Below are 16,387 nucleotides of genomic sequence, written 5' to 3'. Positions count from 1 at the left end.
TCTTTTTTTTAGAAATTGTTTTCCTTTTTTATATTTACGATATTATATTTGATATAATAATTTTTTAATATTATCAGCGAGTATTTAAATTTTATTCGATCTATTGTTTATTTGCTGTCTATTGTTTGTCTGTTATCTATACATAAATTATGTATCCCTTAAATATATATATATGTATTTCGTGTAGCTAAGATTACCATTAGTTTTACATAATTTATATCTAATTTATTATTAGCCTTACAAAAAGAAAATTTATATTTTAATTTATTTGGCTTAAGAGTACAGGAATTACACAACATTTTTAAACAATTATAATTGCTTATTTTTCATACATTATACACAATATTAACGTTAAAAAGAAGTAAAAACGAAAGAAATAGCTTTTAAGATTTTTGTAAAATTCTTTCTGTTTATTGCCTCTGCAATGGCACGCTTTATACATTCACACTGCAAATTAAGTTATGTAATTCTTCTGAGCCAGTCTACACAGTTTATGTTAATTATACAACATATTCATTAATTATATACAGATTAAATTACTAATAAGGCGGCGGTTGATGCTGATAGTGTTGCGGTGGTTGACTCAAGTGCCGTTGTAAATGCGTTACTAATTGTGGAGTTGGCTGCTGTCCACCGGCATTACCTTGTTGTTGTTGTTGCTGCTGTGCTTGCTGTTGCTGCTGTGCCTGTTGTTGTTGTTGCTGCATTGCAAGCATTTGTTGTCTCATACGTTGTTGGTTTATCGCCTGTTGCTAATAATGTAAACGATTATACATACAGATATATGGACAACTTTTTACAGCATAGTAAACCTTACCTGTTGGAATTGTTGATTTTGTTGTAAGCCGACGTTAGTAGTGCCTACTCCTGTTACACCAACCGTACCAGGTTTTCCACTGGTTTGCCGATATGGTGGTGCTGGTTGACTTTGAACTCCACCTCCCATTGGACCCATTGTATTCATTGTAACATTTGGAGCCTGAAGAATATCAACAATAATTTTCGATTCTTTATAGTAAATACTTTTTTTATTAGATTCATTTTATCTACTTTTCTTTTAAATGGTACCTGAAGGTACGGTGGCCTCGTAGCTCCAGGTTGCATACGTTGTTGTGGTATATACTCTTGCGCCCTTTGAGGTCCCATCATTTGCTGTTGATTAGAAAACATCATGTTCTGTTGTTGATTCATTAAACCTTGTTGCTGCTGCTGCTGCTGTAACAACTGTTGTTGTTGCTGCGCTTGTTGAGGCGCTTGCTGTTGTTGCTGCTGCTGTTGTTGTTGTTGTGGCATCATTTGTTGACCCCCATATCCTGCATAATTTTGATTCATTCCTGTTAAAAAATATAATTATAATATCTTTATATATTATACTACCAAAGTAATTGTTATACATAAAATAATAAATTGTAATATATAATTACCCTGTTGCATTCCAGTGTAAATTCCTTGTTGTTGCGGTTGTTGTTGCTGCTGTTGCGAAGCAAACATTCCTTGTTGTGGATTGATATTTGGAGCTCCATGTTGAGCTCTCAATTGTTGTCTGATGAATTGTTGTCTCTGCATTCCTTGGAACGCTCCTGGCCCAGCGACAGGTGCGGCATTTGCTTGTTGCTGAGAGCTTATTAATTGATTGGATGGTAACCGTAAACGTAACATGTGAGAAAGCGCCTGTTTTGATTGATTGTTCATGCCTGGTCTGTCATATCTTGGTCCAACTGGAGTTGGTGGTAATTGTTGTCCATATCCATATGGCTGAGCTGGTGCGTGAGTTTGCTGATTGGTGTACCAAGGTTGTTGATGTTGCGGCGGTTGACCAGTAAACATTCCAGGTTGTTGACTAACGGGTACTTGCTGATTTCCAAATGACATTTGTTGTAGTTGATTTGGTGGTTGCTATTTAACACATAAAATATATCAAAAATTGAGAAGCAAATATTTTAAAAAATCAAATGGAAAAAAAAGAACCTGGATTTGTTGTGAAACAGGTGTAGTAGGTGTAGCAGCTCCTCTATTCTTTCTATGCTTTCGTGTCTTCATAGCTTTCCCTTTGCCATTGGTAATAGCATTACCAACTCCACTACTGCCAACACTACCTGTTACTCTTCCAGGAGAATCGATACTCATTGGTGTATCAGCTTTGCCAGGTTCTGATTCCTTTTTATCTGGTTCTAAATCTTCCGGAGGTAATGGTGGTGGCTCCAAGTAATGGCTAGGAGGTCTAATTTGACTATGTGTATGATATCGTAAAAGCTTATGAGCATTTTGGTACGTAAGAGGCTTACGTTCCAATCGAACTGCTCTAAACCAGGCCCAAGAAATTGGTGCTGGATTTTTATGACCTTCTAATACTTCCCATGCAGATACCCTTTGGGAATCACATACTTGTAAACCCTAATTTAATATGCATATATTTTTATATCATTTTCTTTTGCTTGTTATTAGAGTGTAGTATTATATAGTACAAATATAAAGTACTTCAACTTACTTGTTTTTTATCAATACTATCAAAACCAGCTATTTTATTTCCTTTTGTGTCTGTCAAACATCCAACTGGCTCACACGTAATTACTTCCATCGTTACTTTTGGCAGTGGTAACAATTGTCTGACATATCGAATACTGGGAGAATTTCTATCGCCGAGTTCCTTTTTCAACTTTTTCATTAAGTTTTGATAATGTTTTTTATTTTCATCCTTCTCGGACTGCGAATCGGAAACTAGAGTAGAATGTATTAGGGTTGCTAACATATCTATGACAGTAGTAAACAATCCAGAATTATTATTTAAATCTATAACACCATAGCTAACCAGCTGAACCAATAAGATAGCCCAGTCTGTGGTAGCAGTCGTATTTCTTTGTATGGTATCAAAGACTCCACCGACGAGACTAAATCTCAATTGCAATGCATCTTGTAACACCTCTCTCGTCTTAGGATCTTCGGTAACAAAATTTTTCTCCTCTTTGCTAATGTTTAAGAACTGCGATAACTGCGAATGCAGAGACATTAGAAGGCCCTCTCTTTGATCGTCCTGACCTTTGAGGCAAGTGAGTACTAACGAGAGAAACGGTTGATGATTAAACAAAGATGGCGATTTTGATCTACTTCTCTCACGACCTGTCGCTGTTTTTGACCAATTACCGGATTCTAATACCTGGCCCGCTACTTTTAAGACTCGACCTTGCACTGCGCTTGGTAATTTTGAAACAAGCGGTGCAACTAACCATATCGAACCAGACCGTTTGTCTGGCTTACTTGACATAGTATTCAATTGAAATACATCGATTGCAGCTTTGGCAACGGTGTCCAACCACTGTGAAAGATCGCTCGATCCTGGAGGAAATTGTTTGTACATGAGTTGCAGATCAAGCCACGACATTCTTAAACTCCATTGCTCCAGATTTTCCAAAATGTTTGTTATGTGAGTCTTCTGGTCGATAAATGCGTCTGTAGAAGTCTCCGGATAGCAAATCATATGAAGTAACCGTTGAGCTTGACGCGGTGTCAGCATATTATCGAGTAACATATCCGGATGACAAAGTTCTTCTGGGTTTTGTAAACATCTTTCTAAAACCCACTCTTGGCTGCAGATTTGTCTGAGGACATGTTGTGCAAAGTCTGACAATCCTTTCACATTTTCCGTAGTCATTCCAGCGCTGCTGCTAGATGAAGATATTGCTAGATCAAGTCCCAAGTCATCGCCACCTCCTAGAATATCACTGGTACCTAGGATATGACTGATAGACAATTCACTTGGTCCACCTGTAGTTACCCCAACACCAACACCAACACCAACACTAGCTGGTCCTCCTGCTTTATTTGAATGATTTATCGGCACATCTGGTTTCTTTGGAGGTTGTTTACCAGCAGTTGCATCGGCGACAACTAAGATAGCTTTCAGTACAGCTAAAACCGGACCGACCCTGATGTTATTGTGAGCAGCTGCCAGCAAGTGTCTATCACAACTTAATTTTATACTGTAACCCCTGGAATTTCCATTCGGTAGAGGGTGAGGACTTGTGCTTACGGAATAAAGCGCTGGTTGGGGACATTCGACAGTCTTGAAAAGCCGTAGAAGCAAATGGCAGGTTAAACGTGCTCCAGCTTCAGCTTCCATATCTGCGTCTCCGCGACCTTCATTACAAGCTTTAACTAAGGATGGCAATGCTATATGCACGACAAAATCCTCCAATGAGAAGCAGTGTCTTGCTATAAATAGAAAATATTATTTTAGTACTCTACCAACTTTTTAAAATAACATAATGCATTAAAATCATTTAAAAAATTTACCAATTAAAATTGACGTGAATACAGCCAGAGAGTTATGTATACTTAGGTCTTGTACATCAACCTGATTTAACACGTCAATATAAAAAGCGGAGCTATTTGAAGAACAACAAAGTGCCATAAGGACTCCGAGCCATTCGGCGTTAAGTGCATTGCAACAAGCTGTTAATTCCGCGCATGTTATCGCAATGTCATTTAATTTATCATTATCCGTTTCACTGCAAACTGCAACTATTGCGTTACAAACAAAACTGTAACGATTAGCCGGTGTCTCGTTCAACTGTCTAGCCCATTGTGGTTCGATTTTTCCACCGCGTCTTGGACTGGTAAAAACGTCTACCATAAATTGTGAATTATACACATGACTCGATGTTGTTGGTTGTAACGTGCTGTAAAGAGCCGTTCGGATTTTAGGATAAGCATTGCTAAATGCTTCAACTCCATGTGGTTTCGTTTTCAGCAACGAACAAGATGAGTATAAATCGTAAAGATGCGCTAATACACATCGTTCAGCAGAACTACAGTCACTAGGATTGGATACATGCTTTACAACTTTACAAAGTAAATCGAATACCGCTGTTGTTTGTTCCGGAGATACTAAAATAACCAAGATAGATATAATTATCATTCCTATTATTTGAGTACTTTATAAAATAATGAATTTTGTTATGAATAATACTTACATAACAAACAACAATGATATCTTCTTAATACTCCTACAACATATAAACTTAAACTTGTAGTATAGCTTCTAACAAGCTGACTGTTTCTAATTCCCAATTGTGTTTCAACTTCTGGTAATTCCTTTAGTATTTGAATGCAAACATCTATCAGGCCATATATATTTAACGCTAATTCCATTAAATCAAATAGAAATGCTACATGTTCTTGGACTGGCAAATAAGATGAACCAGCCAATGCAAATGTATTCAACATTTCTATAACTTGTGTCGCGCATTGCCACGTCACTACGTGTTGATCGAAATAGCTGAGATTCTGAAACTTTAGCGTAATCGCTTCAAAGTTGAATTCACTTCGGGAATGTTTCTTTACTTTACCACCTTCTGCAACGTCAATGCTAAATTTTTTTCCGAATAATTTACATACTTCTTTCGTCATTTTTTTAACAATATGTCTAGCGTCGTCTCTAACGCGACCTACTCCATACAGTAATACATGTCGTTGATTACAGTCATGTTGACTGCATGTCTCATCCTACAAACATATTATTATAAAATTAATGTCAACAGCACTTTAAAGATGACAGAGTACATGTTAAATTTTGTATAAAATTGTTTCAGTCAAATATTAATTTACTTGTGGTAAAGGGAAATGCGTTGTATATAATAAATGTCTACTGTGACTCGATGGTATTTTTGAATCTAATCCTTCTTGAGTTCCATGCCCAGCTAATGCATCTTCTTTAGGACTGTCAGGTGCATCCATGCTATTTTGTTGATCCTCTTTGATGTGTTGTAATAATTTATCTAAATCATCGTCAATTTTACTATCATCATAATCCATCGTTCGTCCGTGATCTGGTACTTCTAATTTTGTTGGTTTTAAATCTATCCCAGTAAACAAGCTGTCTTCGTCTATTTGTTCTCGATTACTCGGAGTTCCAGGTTTGCTAGCCACAGGGCCTAAATAAAATAAAATAGTAAAATATGTATCTACGGTAATAGATGATGGAAAAATTTGTAAAAAGCTTATCCTACCTTGTATGAGATCTCCTCTTGAGATGAGTGTACACATGTATGCGTCGTGTGAAAATACATCATGTCTAATTAATTCTGAAAATAAGTGAACCAAATTCGTGAACTGAACTTTTGACTGAGTTGTTGTATTATCTAGTACCGGGGCATCCATGTCCAAGAATTTCATAAGTAATGATTGAAAAATTGGGAGCACGGGTGGATTTCCATTACTACAAATACTGTCTTTATCATCGTTATCGTTCGTTTCTCCAGTAACTTCACTTTGCCGTTTTTCCAGCAGCTTCGCAACTGCCATTGCTCTATGCTCTCCCCACCTTTCAGCGCTCACTGCCCATTCGCATAGAATTTCAACTACAGCAGAATCTTGTTGCGGATTATATTCCGTTTTTGTATCTCGTTCATTGGTATTATCTTTTGGAGGTGATGTAAATATTTTAGCATACAAAGTATCTAACGAATTAGTAGAATCCATTCTATCAAAACTATGCCGATCTAAAGCATCTAAGGCTGCCAGTACTTTAGTTGTTGTTATTCCAGCACTGCTTTGCTGCCACTTATCACATGACCATTTTCCTTCAGCAGCTTGAGATCTTGCTCGAATATTTTTTTGAGCAATTTTCAGTTGTTTTATTGTAGGATTAGTTGCACTCACAGGTGGACATGGTAAAGCTGTAGGGGGACATGGTAAATAATCTAAAGGAGAACCATTTAATACAGATGGAGCTTTTCCTTCGCCAACGCTATTCCACACTAATGCAGTAGGGCATTCTAGTGTTATAACCTGATAGAAAAATAAGTTTATATTCTTTTATATTATTTTATCATATAAATTTATAATATATTTTTTATATTATTTTTTAATTATTTTTAGATCAGCATGTTCCATGTTAGGTGAACATTTGATAGAACAAAACCACTCTTTGTTATATTCTTCAAGTAAGAAACACCAACATCCTATTAGCGATTTAGAATAATATTATTTTTTTTAGTTCACTATTGGCCATGGAACATGTTAAATAATACATAACATGCTATCTTACCTGTATTATTGTTGACAAACTATAAACCACATCCCTGTGATGTGGACAAGACAAATAGTCATTAAAGGCAGCAGTTAATGGATTTTGAACTTGATTAGCAATGGCAGTGTCTTTCCCACTGTTAACATCACTTTTATTTATGGACGGACTTTGTGGATTGCCATTGGTTTCTACGTTACTACACATATGTGCCAATTTGCGGCAACACAAATATGCCAGACGTCTGGCTAATAATTCAGATTGCACGAATTCCTCTAAATACTGCAATGCCAATGGCAACAGAAGTTTCAAAATACCATTTTCTGAAGGGGAAGATTTAATTTTATCTAATAATTCTAAAATCCATTGTAATAATTCTTGCCTATCTAATAAACCTTCTTCAAACATATACTTTGCCAATTGTATGCAATAATGCCATTGTTTTAATGCTAATTTATGTTCCTCGTTCATAGTATTTCCAGTTGCTACTTGGTTACTTGAATTTGGTGTAGCTGGCTGATTATTAGATACTCCATTATTATTATTATTAACATTATTACTGACATTATTGTTATTGTTGTTATTATTATTGTTATTTCCAGTATTGTTTCCACTACAAGAATTATTTGCAATACCATTACTACTAGTACTACTTGTTGTATTATTATTTATATAATAATATTCCTGTAGTTTTGAAAGCTGATCCTTCAAGAATTTAATAAGTGTTCCTGTCCATTCTAAATGGAGAAACAAAGGATAAATATTTTAATTAAATATTTTGATTTCACTAATATTGAAGAAGGTCTTTATTTACCTGTAGTTGGGTCAGGCAACTGCCTCTTTTTTATTTTGGCTTCTGAAACTGCTACTGTATAAGCAGAGCTAAGTTTAATGAACCAAGCTGCTCTAAGCATTGGTACTTGATACTCACAAAGCATCATGAATATTTCTTCTTTCTTATTGAAGTTAGGAGCTTTCTTAGCAAGAGCTATCAGTGGTTTACACCCAGACAAATCTTTGAACCAGGCCTCAATGCCATTTTTTGTTCTAGCAGTTACTGGCCAAAAATTATCTTTTGGATTGATTTGTTGTCGTTTCCTTGCAGTGTCTGGCATCGTAGAGAGCTCTTCTTTCTTAGCCAAAATTGCATTGAAATATGCTCCAACTTTGGCAGCAGTGACATTACAATGTCTTGCTGTCCCAAATTCCTCTGACATCTGGGGCATTGTGGCAAAGCCCAGTTTGACATTTGTGGACGTAAGTTCATCTTCTTTCTGTTTAGGTTCTTGAGGATAGACGTCAGGCGGCCCTAATTTAGGCCGTTTTAGTGGCCTTTTCTCATACAATATTCCCATCATGGTATAAGGAAATAATCAGAATCGACAGACGACTATCGACATTGTTTAATTATACAATAGGATAAAACAGTTTCAAAGTTATGTAGTGTTATCTGAGGCTACGTATGACATATAACCTCCGTTAATGACATATTTACAATTACTTAACACCACTGTCGTTCAACCAACATTTGCAATGATAGAATTACTGTGCATACAAACATTTCTAGATGGCGTGTCGTTATTAAAATCATGGACTACACGAATGTATAGTTGCGCTTTGAATTATCGTCAGAGATGGATAATCATCTCTCATTTTTACATTGCATATTATTTACTGATATGTAAATTCTAGTCTATGATTTTAATATACATATCAGTGCTTTTATCGTATTTAGATATTTTTATGAATTAATATGTCAAGTTATGAGATAGGTTAGGTTGTGCAAAATTTTATACTAACATTTCTAAAAGAGAAATAAATAATTAATTAAGTTATGAGATATCTTAATGTCAAATATATGATAACGTTGGTTATTATTATATATTTTGATAACAGAGAGAAAACTGATAATTAGTTGGTGATTCTAAGTATTAAGGACTAAGAGGCAAGAAGTTAAAGAAATAATCAAGAAATTAACATAAATAAAATGTATAAGAAAACTTCGATTCTAAATTTTCATCAATATAATGTATCGTATTCAAAGATGCAAGTACAATATTTCGATATTTATTGTGCGAATAAGTTTTTCTAATTATTATTTTAAAGTTTCTACTCGTACCAACTTAATAATGCTATGAGAAAATCGTTTAGGTTTGACCCTAAAATTAGTGTTAGATTAACCTTAAATAGTAATAAAAACACTAACGTAAAACATTGTATCGTTATAGAAATATTGGAAATTTATATTTTATTCTGATAGCCTAACGTCAATAAAAATTATTCTAATATTCTATTTTATTTTTTTCTAAAGTTTTATGTAGTCGCTTTCTTGGATAAAATTTATCTAAAACAGGTATTATCATCTTCTACTGGTTTATTTTTTCCTTTATGACAATAGTTTACAAAATTGCGGAAGAACGGTGTTATTCCATTTTTTCTTAAGTTTTCTTTCCTATAGACTGTTTTGACAAAATTTTTCCAATAAAACTTAAAGTTGCGTGATTAAGGTGGTACGTAACGTGAGGAAGTAAAGTCCCTAAAGGCTAATAATTAATTGTAACGTTGTAAATATAGTATATAAGAATTATTTATTTTTAAGAATACAATTTCGAATTTTTCTTCAACTGTTAACCTTTAAAGATAAAGATTTCAATGAAAACATCTAAATCAATATTGAATTGCATACTTTTAGTTTTACTTGATCAAATTTATCTATACTGTTAAAGTGGAAACAAAAATAAGGTGATGTTATAGCAGGCTAAATAGAAACGTGTATATACTTTTAAACAAACGCTAGTATGTATACACAATGAAAGGCTTTTGACGCAATTGTAATAGAATTAATCGTTATATTATCGTTTTTTGTCAGCAAGATAAGTGATGGATGTCATGTATTGTAATATTATAATCTAACTTTTTCATAAAATAATAAATATGGTTAGTAAGGAGAATGACATTATTTGTATCTCATCAGATGATGATGAAGATGCAAGACAGGTTCGTATATCTTGTTACATTAAAATATATATAATTATGTCAACTGTAAATTCTTAGCAATTATAATGTGATGTATCTATGCTTAATAAGTTATGAACATGTTGAAAGACATTTAGAGTTCAAAATGTTATTGTTTCAGAATAAAACTAATGAAACACAAAGGTCAGTTATCAAATTAGTAAAAGATAGTCATAACTCCCATTCTAACTTCTTAATAACTACTATAAGAGTAGAAGCTTCCTTGTGTGACAATGAAGCAGTAAAAAGACGTAAAAGAAAAGCATCTGAAATAGAAAATGTTGATAGTTCTTGTATTGACAAAAATTCTCAAGTTAATTCTCAAGAAGCTAATGTTAAAGCATGTAATGTGAAGGTGGAGGAAGAAACAGAAAAAGGAAGAGAAGAAAATAAAATATTATTGAAACCACAGTTGGTTGTAAAGGAGAAGAAAACTATTTCTTCTATGGAACAGGATATATTCTCTATGTTTATTAGTTTATGTTTACAGAAAGATCGTTCTGATGATATGAAAAAGATTGTTAATAAATTAAAAAGACGTTATGAACAGTTGGATCCTGTATATGCTCATTCTGAAGCTTTCAATAATTTTTTAAATCGAAAGAGAAATGACATAATGGAGAGTAATTGTAAACTTTACATATATATAGCTGAAGTAATGAATGAAATGAAAAATTGCTGTAAAGGAAAGTCGACATTATTATCAAATAGAGATTATTTTTCTGATGTAAACAAAACAAATAGAGATTGTAAACTAAATAATTCCAATGCATCTACTGGAATGTGTCCAAATATGACACAAACTAGTAATAGTATAATTAATGATAACGAAATGTTGTTGACTAGCGCAGATAATGAAGAAGAACAAAAAAAAGAACTTGCTACAGAAAAGAAAATTAGAAAAATTTTAAATGCAATGAAAAAATGTGAAAAGTATATAAAACATTTTGAAGAATTAGAAGTAGATTTTGATGATGAAGAAAATAGTAATTATATAAAATTAGAAAAATATAAACATCGAATGGTGGAACTGTATAATAAGTACTGTGAATATACTGGAGGAAATATTGATGCAGAACGGCAATATCTAAGACCAAAAGACTTCAGTACAACTAGTATTGTTGTTGTAAATAATGCTATTACAAGTTTCATTAATTCTAAAATATCAAAAAGAAACAAATTGAAGAAAATTGGTGATTTTACAAAAGCACTAATTTTCCCAGATTACAATGATATTTTACAATGCGTGACAAGATGTAATGATACAAATAATTTAGGTTTGAATAATAAAAAACTGCGTGAGATTGGTAAGTTATTATAATTTCACTAGTAATTACTATAATTTAAATAATTAAATTTAATCTTTATGTATTGTTAATTTTTATAGCAAAAAAGGCGTTCATCGATTTAGGAGAACATTTGCAAAGGTGTAGACGCAATGATTATTGGGATACATTTTCATTATTTCTTGAAAATAAAGAAGATGATCCTGCATTAAAGGATATGGAATTAGCTGAAAAATTAATGCAGAACAAGAGAATTGGTGAGAAGAAACTATCAGATACATTTGAGGAATATGTAAAGAAACAAGAAGAAATGAAAGATCAGATTACTCATCCTAAAAGATCAGAGAATGAAGAAGATGATGATGATAGCATAGAAAATAATGATGATGAAGAAGAAGATGATGATAATGATGAGGCTGACGATAATGGCATTAGTGACATTGATGTAAATCTGGATACAGATAACGATAAAAGTAGTTCATCGGAAGATGAGAATAGTACTGATAGAAGTGAAACATCTAAAAATAAAACAAATACAGAAGCCAAATCTAATACAGGAGAAGCTAACTCCGATATAGAAATGGGAGAAATATACCAACAAGAAATCAATGATAGATTAAAAGATCATAAGGGTGACAATTTAAAATCAAGTAAAGTTAACGATTTTGTGAATACATCTAATTATAAAAATGATTTTAAATCGGAGTCGATAATACAAAATGACACAATATCAGCGCCTAATGTGACAAAGCATTTAAATATTACAACTAATATAGCATTCTCAACCACAACAGATAATAAAATTCTTATTGACAGAACAAAAGGTTAGTGATGAAAAAAAGTTAATCATTGAAGAATGAACAAAAACATGTAGATTTTATTACATATATGTGTTGTAGAGGATGATCCTAATATAATAAGTGAAAATCCAATGGATGACAAGTCACTAGAGGATAAGGCAGAAGAAGCAGAAGAAGCAGAAGAAGCAGAAGAAAAGCCATTGTTACGAGTACGCTCTTTTGCTAAACCTCCGATTACATGGAAAGATGGACAAGAGAAAGTAGGTGAATCTAATGAAAGTGAAGATACATTAAAGACATTAACTGCTAAAAATGTAATAGATCTTACACAAGATACTACACAAGAAAATTCGGTTCGTACCATTCAGGTAATTCCTATTGTAAAAGGTAACTGCAAGACATTTGTAATACCAACAGGTAAAAGCATAATTAATGTAAAAAATATTACAAATAATTATGTAAGATTGAATACTAAAAATATGGATTCGCGTAATGTAACTAAATTAGGAAGCGGTCAGATCATATCTTCGCCGCAAGCAATAGATAAAAATACAAAATTTACAAGTATAAATAATATATCATCAAATTTAGTTAATCAGGAAACAAATATTAATCAAATACAGAATTCACAAATGAAACAAAAAAGCACAAGTTCTGTGCTTCGGTCTAATCAAATGATAGTGCTACCCATGAAACAAAAGGAAAATACTTTGCAACGTCCAAAGACATTTTCATCAACGTCACAATCTAAATGACTCATAGAAAAGTTAAAAGCAGTTCGTCGTGATCATTGTTATGCAAAATTAACAAATGACAGATGACCAATAGACAGTCTAGAGTAAATAAACGTAATAACTTTTTTACAAACAATTTGTAATTTAGCAACAATGTATTAGTATACTGATATATTGCATTAAATAAATTTTTTACGAATATCAAAATATATATATATACAAATTTTATATGTTAAATATTATAAATTTATCTGATTGCATTAAAATTATATATTTCTATATTCTTTCTGATTTTATGTTATTAAATTATTCTTTTTCATTCATGAAAGATGTTATTTAGTATCACTTTTGTCAAAATAAATTCTTCATTCGTGAGTTCTTCCATGATATTAAAATGGTCAATATTTCCCCGAAGAAATATATAATGAACATCGTCTACTATTGTAATAAGTTGCTAGAATGAAAAGAATATAAGATTACAAATTTTTATTTAGAGCAGGAAAAAATTGTCACTTATTTATTTAGAATAACACGAGTACCTGAGTACACTCGCGTGATTCATTAATAAGTCCTGGTGAATCACATTCCCCAATAGTTACAATAACTTTCAACCCTTGGATGAGTGTGTTATTTTTGGTATCAAGAGTGGTAAAGCTATATGTGTTGATTTCATCTCTAAAACATATATGTTACATATTATTATGAACTAAAGTAAATAGTCTATATAAGTATTCAGATATTTACTTTGTAAGTTTCAAAGGCGTAACAATATTTGTATCGAGCAGGGGATTCAAATTATAAACACCTCCTATTAACACGATACCTTTTAGTAGATTTAAGTATCCGTTTTTCGTCATTTCATCTAACCATAATTTATCATACAAAATGCTGGACGCTAAATGTGCGCCAGCGCTATGACCAGAGAGCCAAACATTCCTATAAGAATTCACCCAATTTTATCATTATATTATAAATTAACAAAATTATCATGTAAGTATTATGTGCATCTTACCGACATTCGAGATTCGATGCACAGTTTAATATATGTTTAATCGCTATTTTTATCTGAGATATTATATCCCCAAATTTAACTAAAATATAATATAAATATTAATTAAAATATTTTTTAAATATTTTTTTAAAATTTTGTATCTAGAGAAAGATAGAAATGTGAAAAAAATACAGTTTACCATTAGGACATAAATCATAGCCAATGGTTATTACTTTAATTCCTTTATTAACAAAGACAGGAACTGTAAATGCAGCAAAATCTTTGCTACCTTCTTGCCAATAACCACCGTGAATGAATATAAATATGGGGGAATCTGGAAGAAACATGTATTGTTCAAAATACCATAATGGAAGTAAGCTAAAGTGAAATATTTAAAATTATTTACACTGCAAAAAACTGAAACAAACTGAAAATTTAAAACCTTTAATATGCGTACATGCGTAACATGAATAACATACCTTTGGGCAAGTCAGCTCCATAGATATCATATTTAGTTCGTTCTGTTGTTCCATACGGAATATTTAATTCGCATTTACAATTTTTACGAGCATCATCGGTAACTATAATAATATAAATAAACTATTGTTTACTTTAATTCGATTTCATGTTAATTTCAACTTACTCTTTTTAGCAAATTTATAATAATTTGATAATATTTGCATTTGATCGAACCTCTTACTCCATTTGCTAGGAGTATAGAGTATCTCCTGTTCCTAAAACCAAACAAATGCAATTCTGAATAAATAGTAATGAGAATTCATTAACACCATAAGGAATCGATTAGTAGTTACCGAAATAGACATCTTTAATCCATATATTCATGTATACGTCCCAACTTCAAACAAGAAAAATTTAATTGTAACGATAACTATGTTCTTATTGGAGACACTCTCTAACATCACATCGTCGAATTTTTGATAAAATTCACGATATCGTTAAACAGATAATGAGTTTTAACCAAAAGAATGCGATTTATCAGTTTATTTCAACAGTTGCGATATAATTCACTGAATGTTCCGTCATGTAATAAAAATTACTTGTACATTCTTTGAAACTCTAGTATTAAATATCGTGACTGTCCCTTGATTGTAGATTGCGCTACTGTTACATGCGCATGACTATGAAACTTACAACAGATTGCAATACATAATTATGTACTTTCACTTCTAGGAATTGGATGATACGATTTGCACAATGAAAGCAAAATTTAAGTCGATTATTCATTAAAACTTATAGAATTTTAATTTAATTTAATTTAATTTAATAGAATTTTAAGATAATAATTTTACAATTAAGCCTTCTGTCAATGATTGAAGGATTCTGGTCATTTACATAATTTTATTGCAACATAGAGTAAGCATTCGGAATGTTACATATTTAAGTGACTGATTATCCTATTTACGCTCAAGTTTATCTCAATTTATACCATAGTTTGATTTACATGAACACATTTTAATTTTATTATAAGTTTACAATATGATCATAGATAAATAAATAAATAAAAATATTTTTAATTAATTAATTAAACATATTGGAAAGATTTGACTTTTTATGTAATATTTCCTGGTATAAATATTTCTAAAAAGGAATCTCACTAATTGTATTTCAAGTAAAACAATCATTAAATATACGTAAGTATATATGTACATTTGAATTTTTAGTGGAACGATATTAATTCATTAAGTAAGGAAACATAAACAATGTGATCAATATCAGACGCTATATGTCCCCTTCGTTATAGCTCAATCGTATACAGCATGAGTTGAGACGATTTTTTTCTCTCGGGTGCTAGAAAATTTTAGAATAACTCGACAATCCTGTATCTCAGTTAAAGCAAAAGTGAATAAGTTGAAAAATTATGTTTGGCAAAGGAGGGCGTAAAATGGGAATGAAATATAGTACATATGTATACTATATATATACATACGTTCAAAATACATATTTTACACATACATACATATCCTATAGCACGATCGTGACGAAAGTAACAAGAATAGAGTATGAGGGTCGAAGATATTGAAAACCAGAAAAACCGGTCCCTTCATTTTGGCCCCACTCTTCTGTAACGCGCGCCATTCTCCACGGAGAAGTCACAGGTAGGTCTGCAGCAGCTGATGTATCGAGTATCGTGCCACGTCAACGCCTACCCACAGACCACAGGTAAGAGAAACCTTTTTCAGTCAAAAATCCGTCGGTTCAACGGATATTTCGTTCGAGAGAGCTGAGTAATGCACAATAAAATGCAAGCAGCGGTATAATCCAGGCCAGTGACGAACGATCATCGAACCTTCATGCATTCTTAAATCATTATTCGATCCATCTATCTTCACGATTCCTATTCGCAATGAAATCATTTCCTCGAACAAAAGATGTTACCTATAAAGTTATGTTTAATTTAAAACTATTTGAAGAAGTAATATTTGGTATATTTTTACTGAATCATTAATAATAAGGGAAAAGATTAGATTAGTAATTCGATACTTGAACGACATAAAAGCAGAATTATTCTGTCAATT

The 16,387-nt window shown here is 32.2% G+C and overlaps 3 protein-coding genes across 11 annotated transcripts; 1 reads left to right on the top strand and 2 right to left on the bottom strand.

The window, feature by feature from the left end:
- Positions 1-381: 381 nt before the first annotated feature.
- Positions 382-8,589, bottom strand: LOC100749432 (mediator of RNA polymerase II transcription subunit 12). 7 transcript variants are annotated; one of them, XM_033318605.1, is made up of 12 exons: positions 7,839-8,382; positions 7,046-7,761; positions 6,006-6,786; positions 5,605-5,930; positions 4,971-5,502; positions 4,291-4,884; positions 2,489-4,209; positions 1,969-2,394; positions 1,425-1,896; positions 1,051-1,334; positions 818-979; positions 480-752 (listed from the first exon to the last, which is right to left on the bottom strand). In XM_033318605.1, the coding sequence occupies exons 1-12, from the start codon at positions 8,380-8,382 to the stop codon at positions 540-542; spliced, it is 6,771 nt and encodes a 2,256-aa protein (XP_033174496.1). In that variant the 3' UTR covers positions 480-539. The 7 variants fall into 7 exon arrangements, with proteins under 7 accessions (XP_033174495.1, XP_033174493.1, XP_033174496.1 ...); XM_003486257.3 differs by having other exon boundaries at positions 1,069-1,334; XM_012395010.2 differs by having other exon boundaries at positions 540-746; positions 1,069-1,334.
- A 586-nt stretch (positions 8,590-9,175) lies between these two features.
- LOC100745083 (protein PFC0760c) lies at positions 9,176-13,070 on the top strand. Of its 2 annotated transcripts, none has more exons than XM_012395053.3 (5): positions 9,176-9,377; positions 9,717-10,021; positions 10,161-11,346; positions 11,427-12,149; positions 12,225-13,070. In XM_012395053.3, exons 2-5 carry the CDS (start codon positions 9,959-9,961, stop codon positions 12,878-12,880), a joined length of 2,628 nt encoding a protein of 875 aa, XP_012250476.1. In that variant the 5' UTR covers positions 9,176-9,377; positions 9,717-9,958; the 3' UTR covers positions 12,881-13,070. The 2 variants fall into 2 exon arrangements, with proteins under 2 accessions (XP_012250476.1, XP_033174497.1); XM_033318606.1 differs by lacking the exon at positions 9,176-9,377 and adding an exon at positions 9,432-9,534.
- LOC100744961 (kynurenine formamidase) lies at positions 12,996-15,965 on the bottom strand. 2 transcript variants are annotated; one of them, XM_024364658.2, is made up of 8 exons: positions 15,825-15,965; positions 14,494-14,584; positions 14,330-14,431; positions 14,050-14,184; positions 13,872-13,950; positions 13,604-13,795; positions 13,399-13,534; positions 12,996-13,313 (listed from the first exon to the last, which is right to left on the bottom strand). In XM_024364658.2, exons 1-8 carry the CDS (start codon positions 15,828-15,830, stop codon positions 13,176-13,178), a joined length of 879 nt encoding a protein of 292 aa, XP_024220426.1. In that variant the 5' UTR covers positions 15,831-15,965; the 3' UTR covers positions 12,996-13,175. The 2 variants fall into 2 exon arrangements, with proteins under 2 accessions (XP_024220426.1, XP_003486270.1); XM_003486222.4 differs by lacking the exon at positions 15,825-15,965 and adding an exon at positions 14,663-15,039.
- Between the last annotated feature and the right edge of the window lie 422 nt (positions 15,966-16,387).

The sequence above is a fragment of the Bombus impatiens genome, unplaced genomic scaffold (genome assembly GCF_000188095.3).
Source record: "Bombus impatiens unplaced genomic scaffold, BIMP_2.2 scf_0102, whole genome shotgun sequence".
Taxonomy (NCBI): domain Eukaryota; kingdom Metazoa; phylum Arthropoda; class Insecta; order Hymenoptera; family Apidae; genus Bombus; species Bombus impatiens.
Note: the sequence above shows the minus strand (reverse complement) of the source record. Positions and strands in the feature narration are given on the sequence as shown.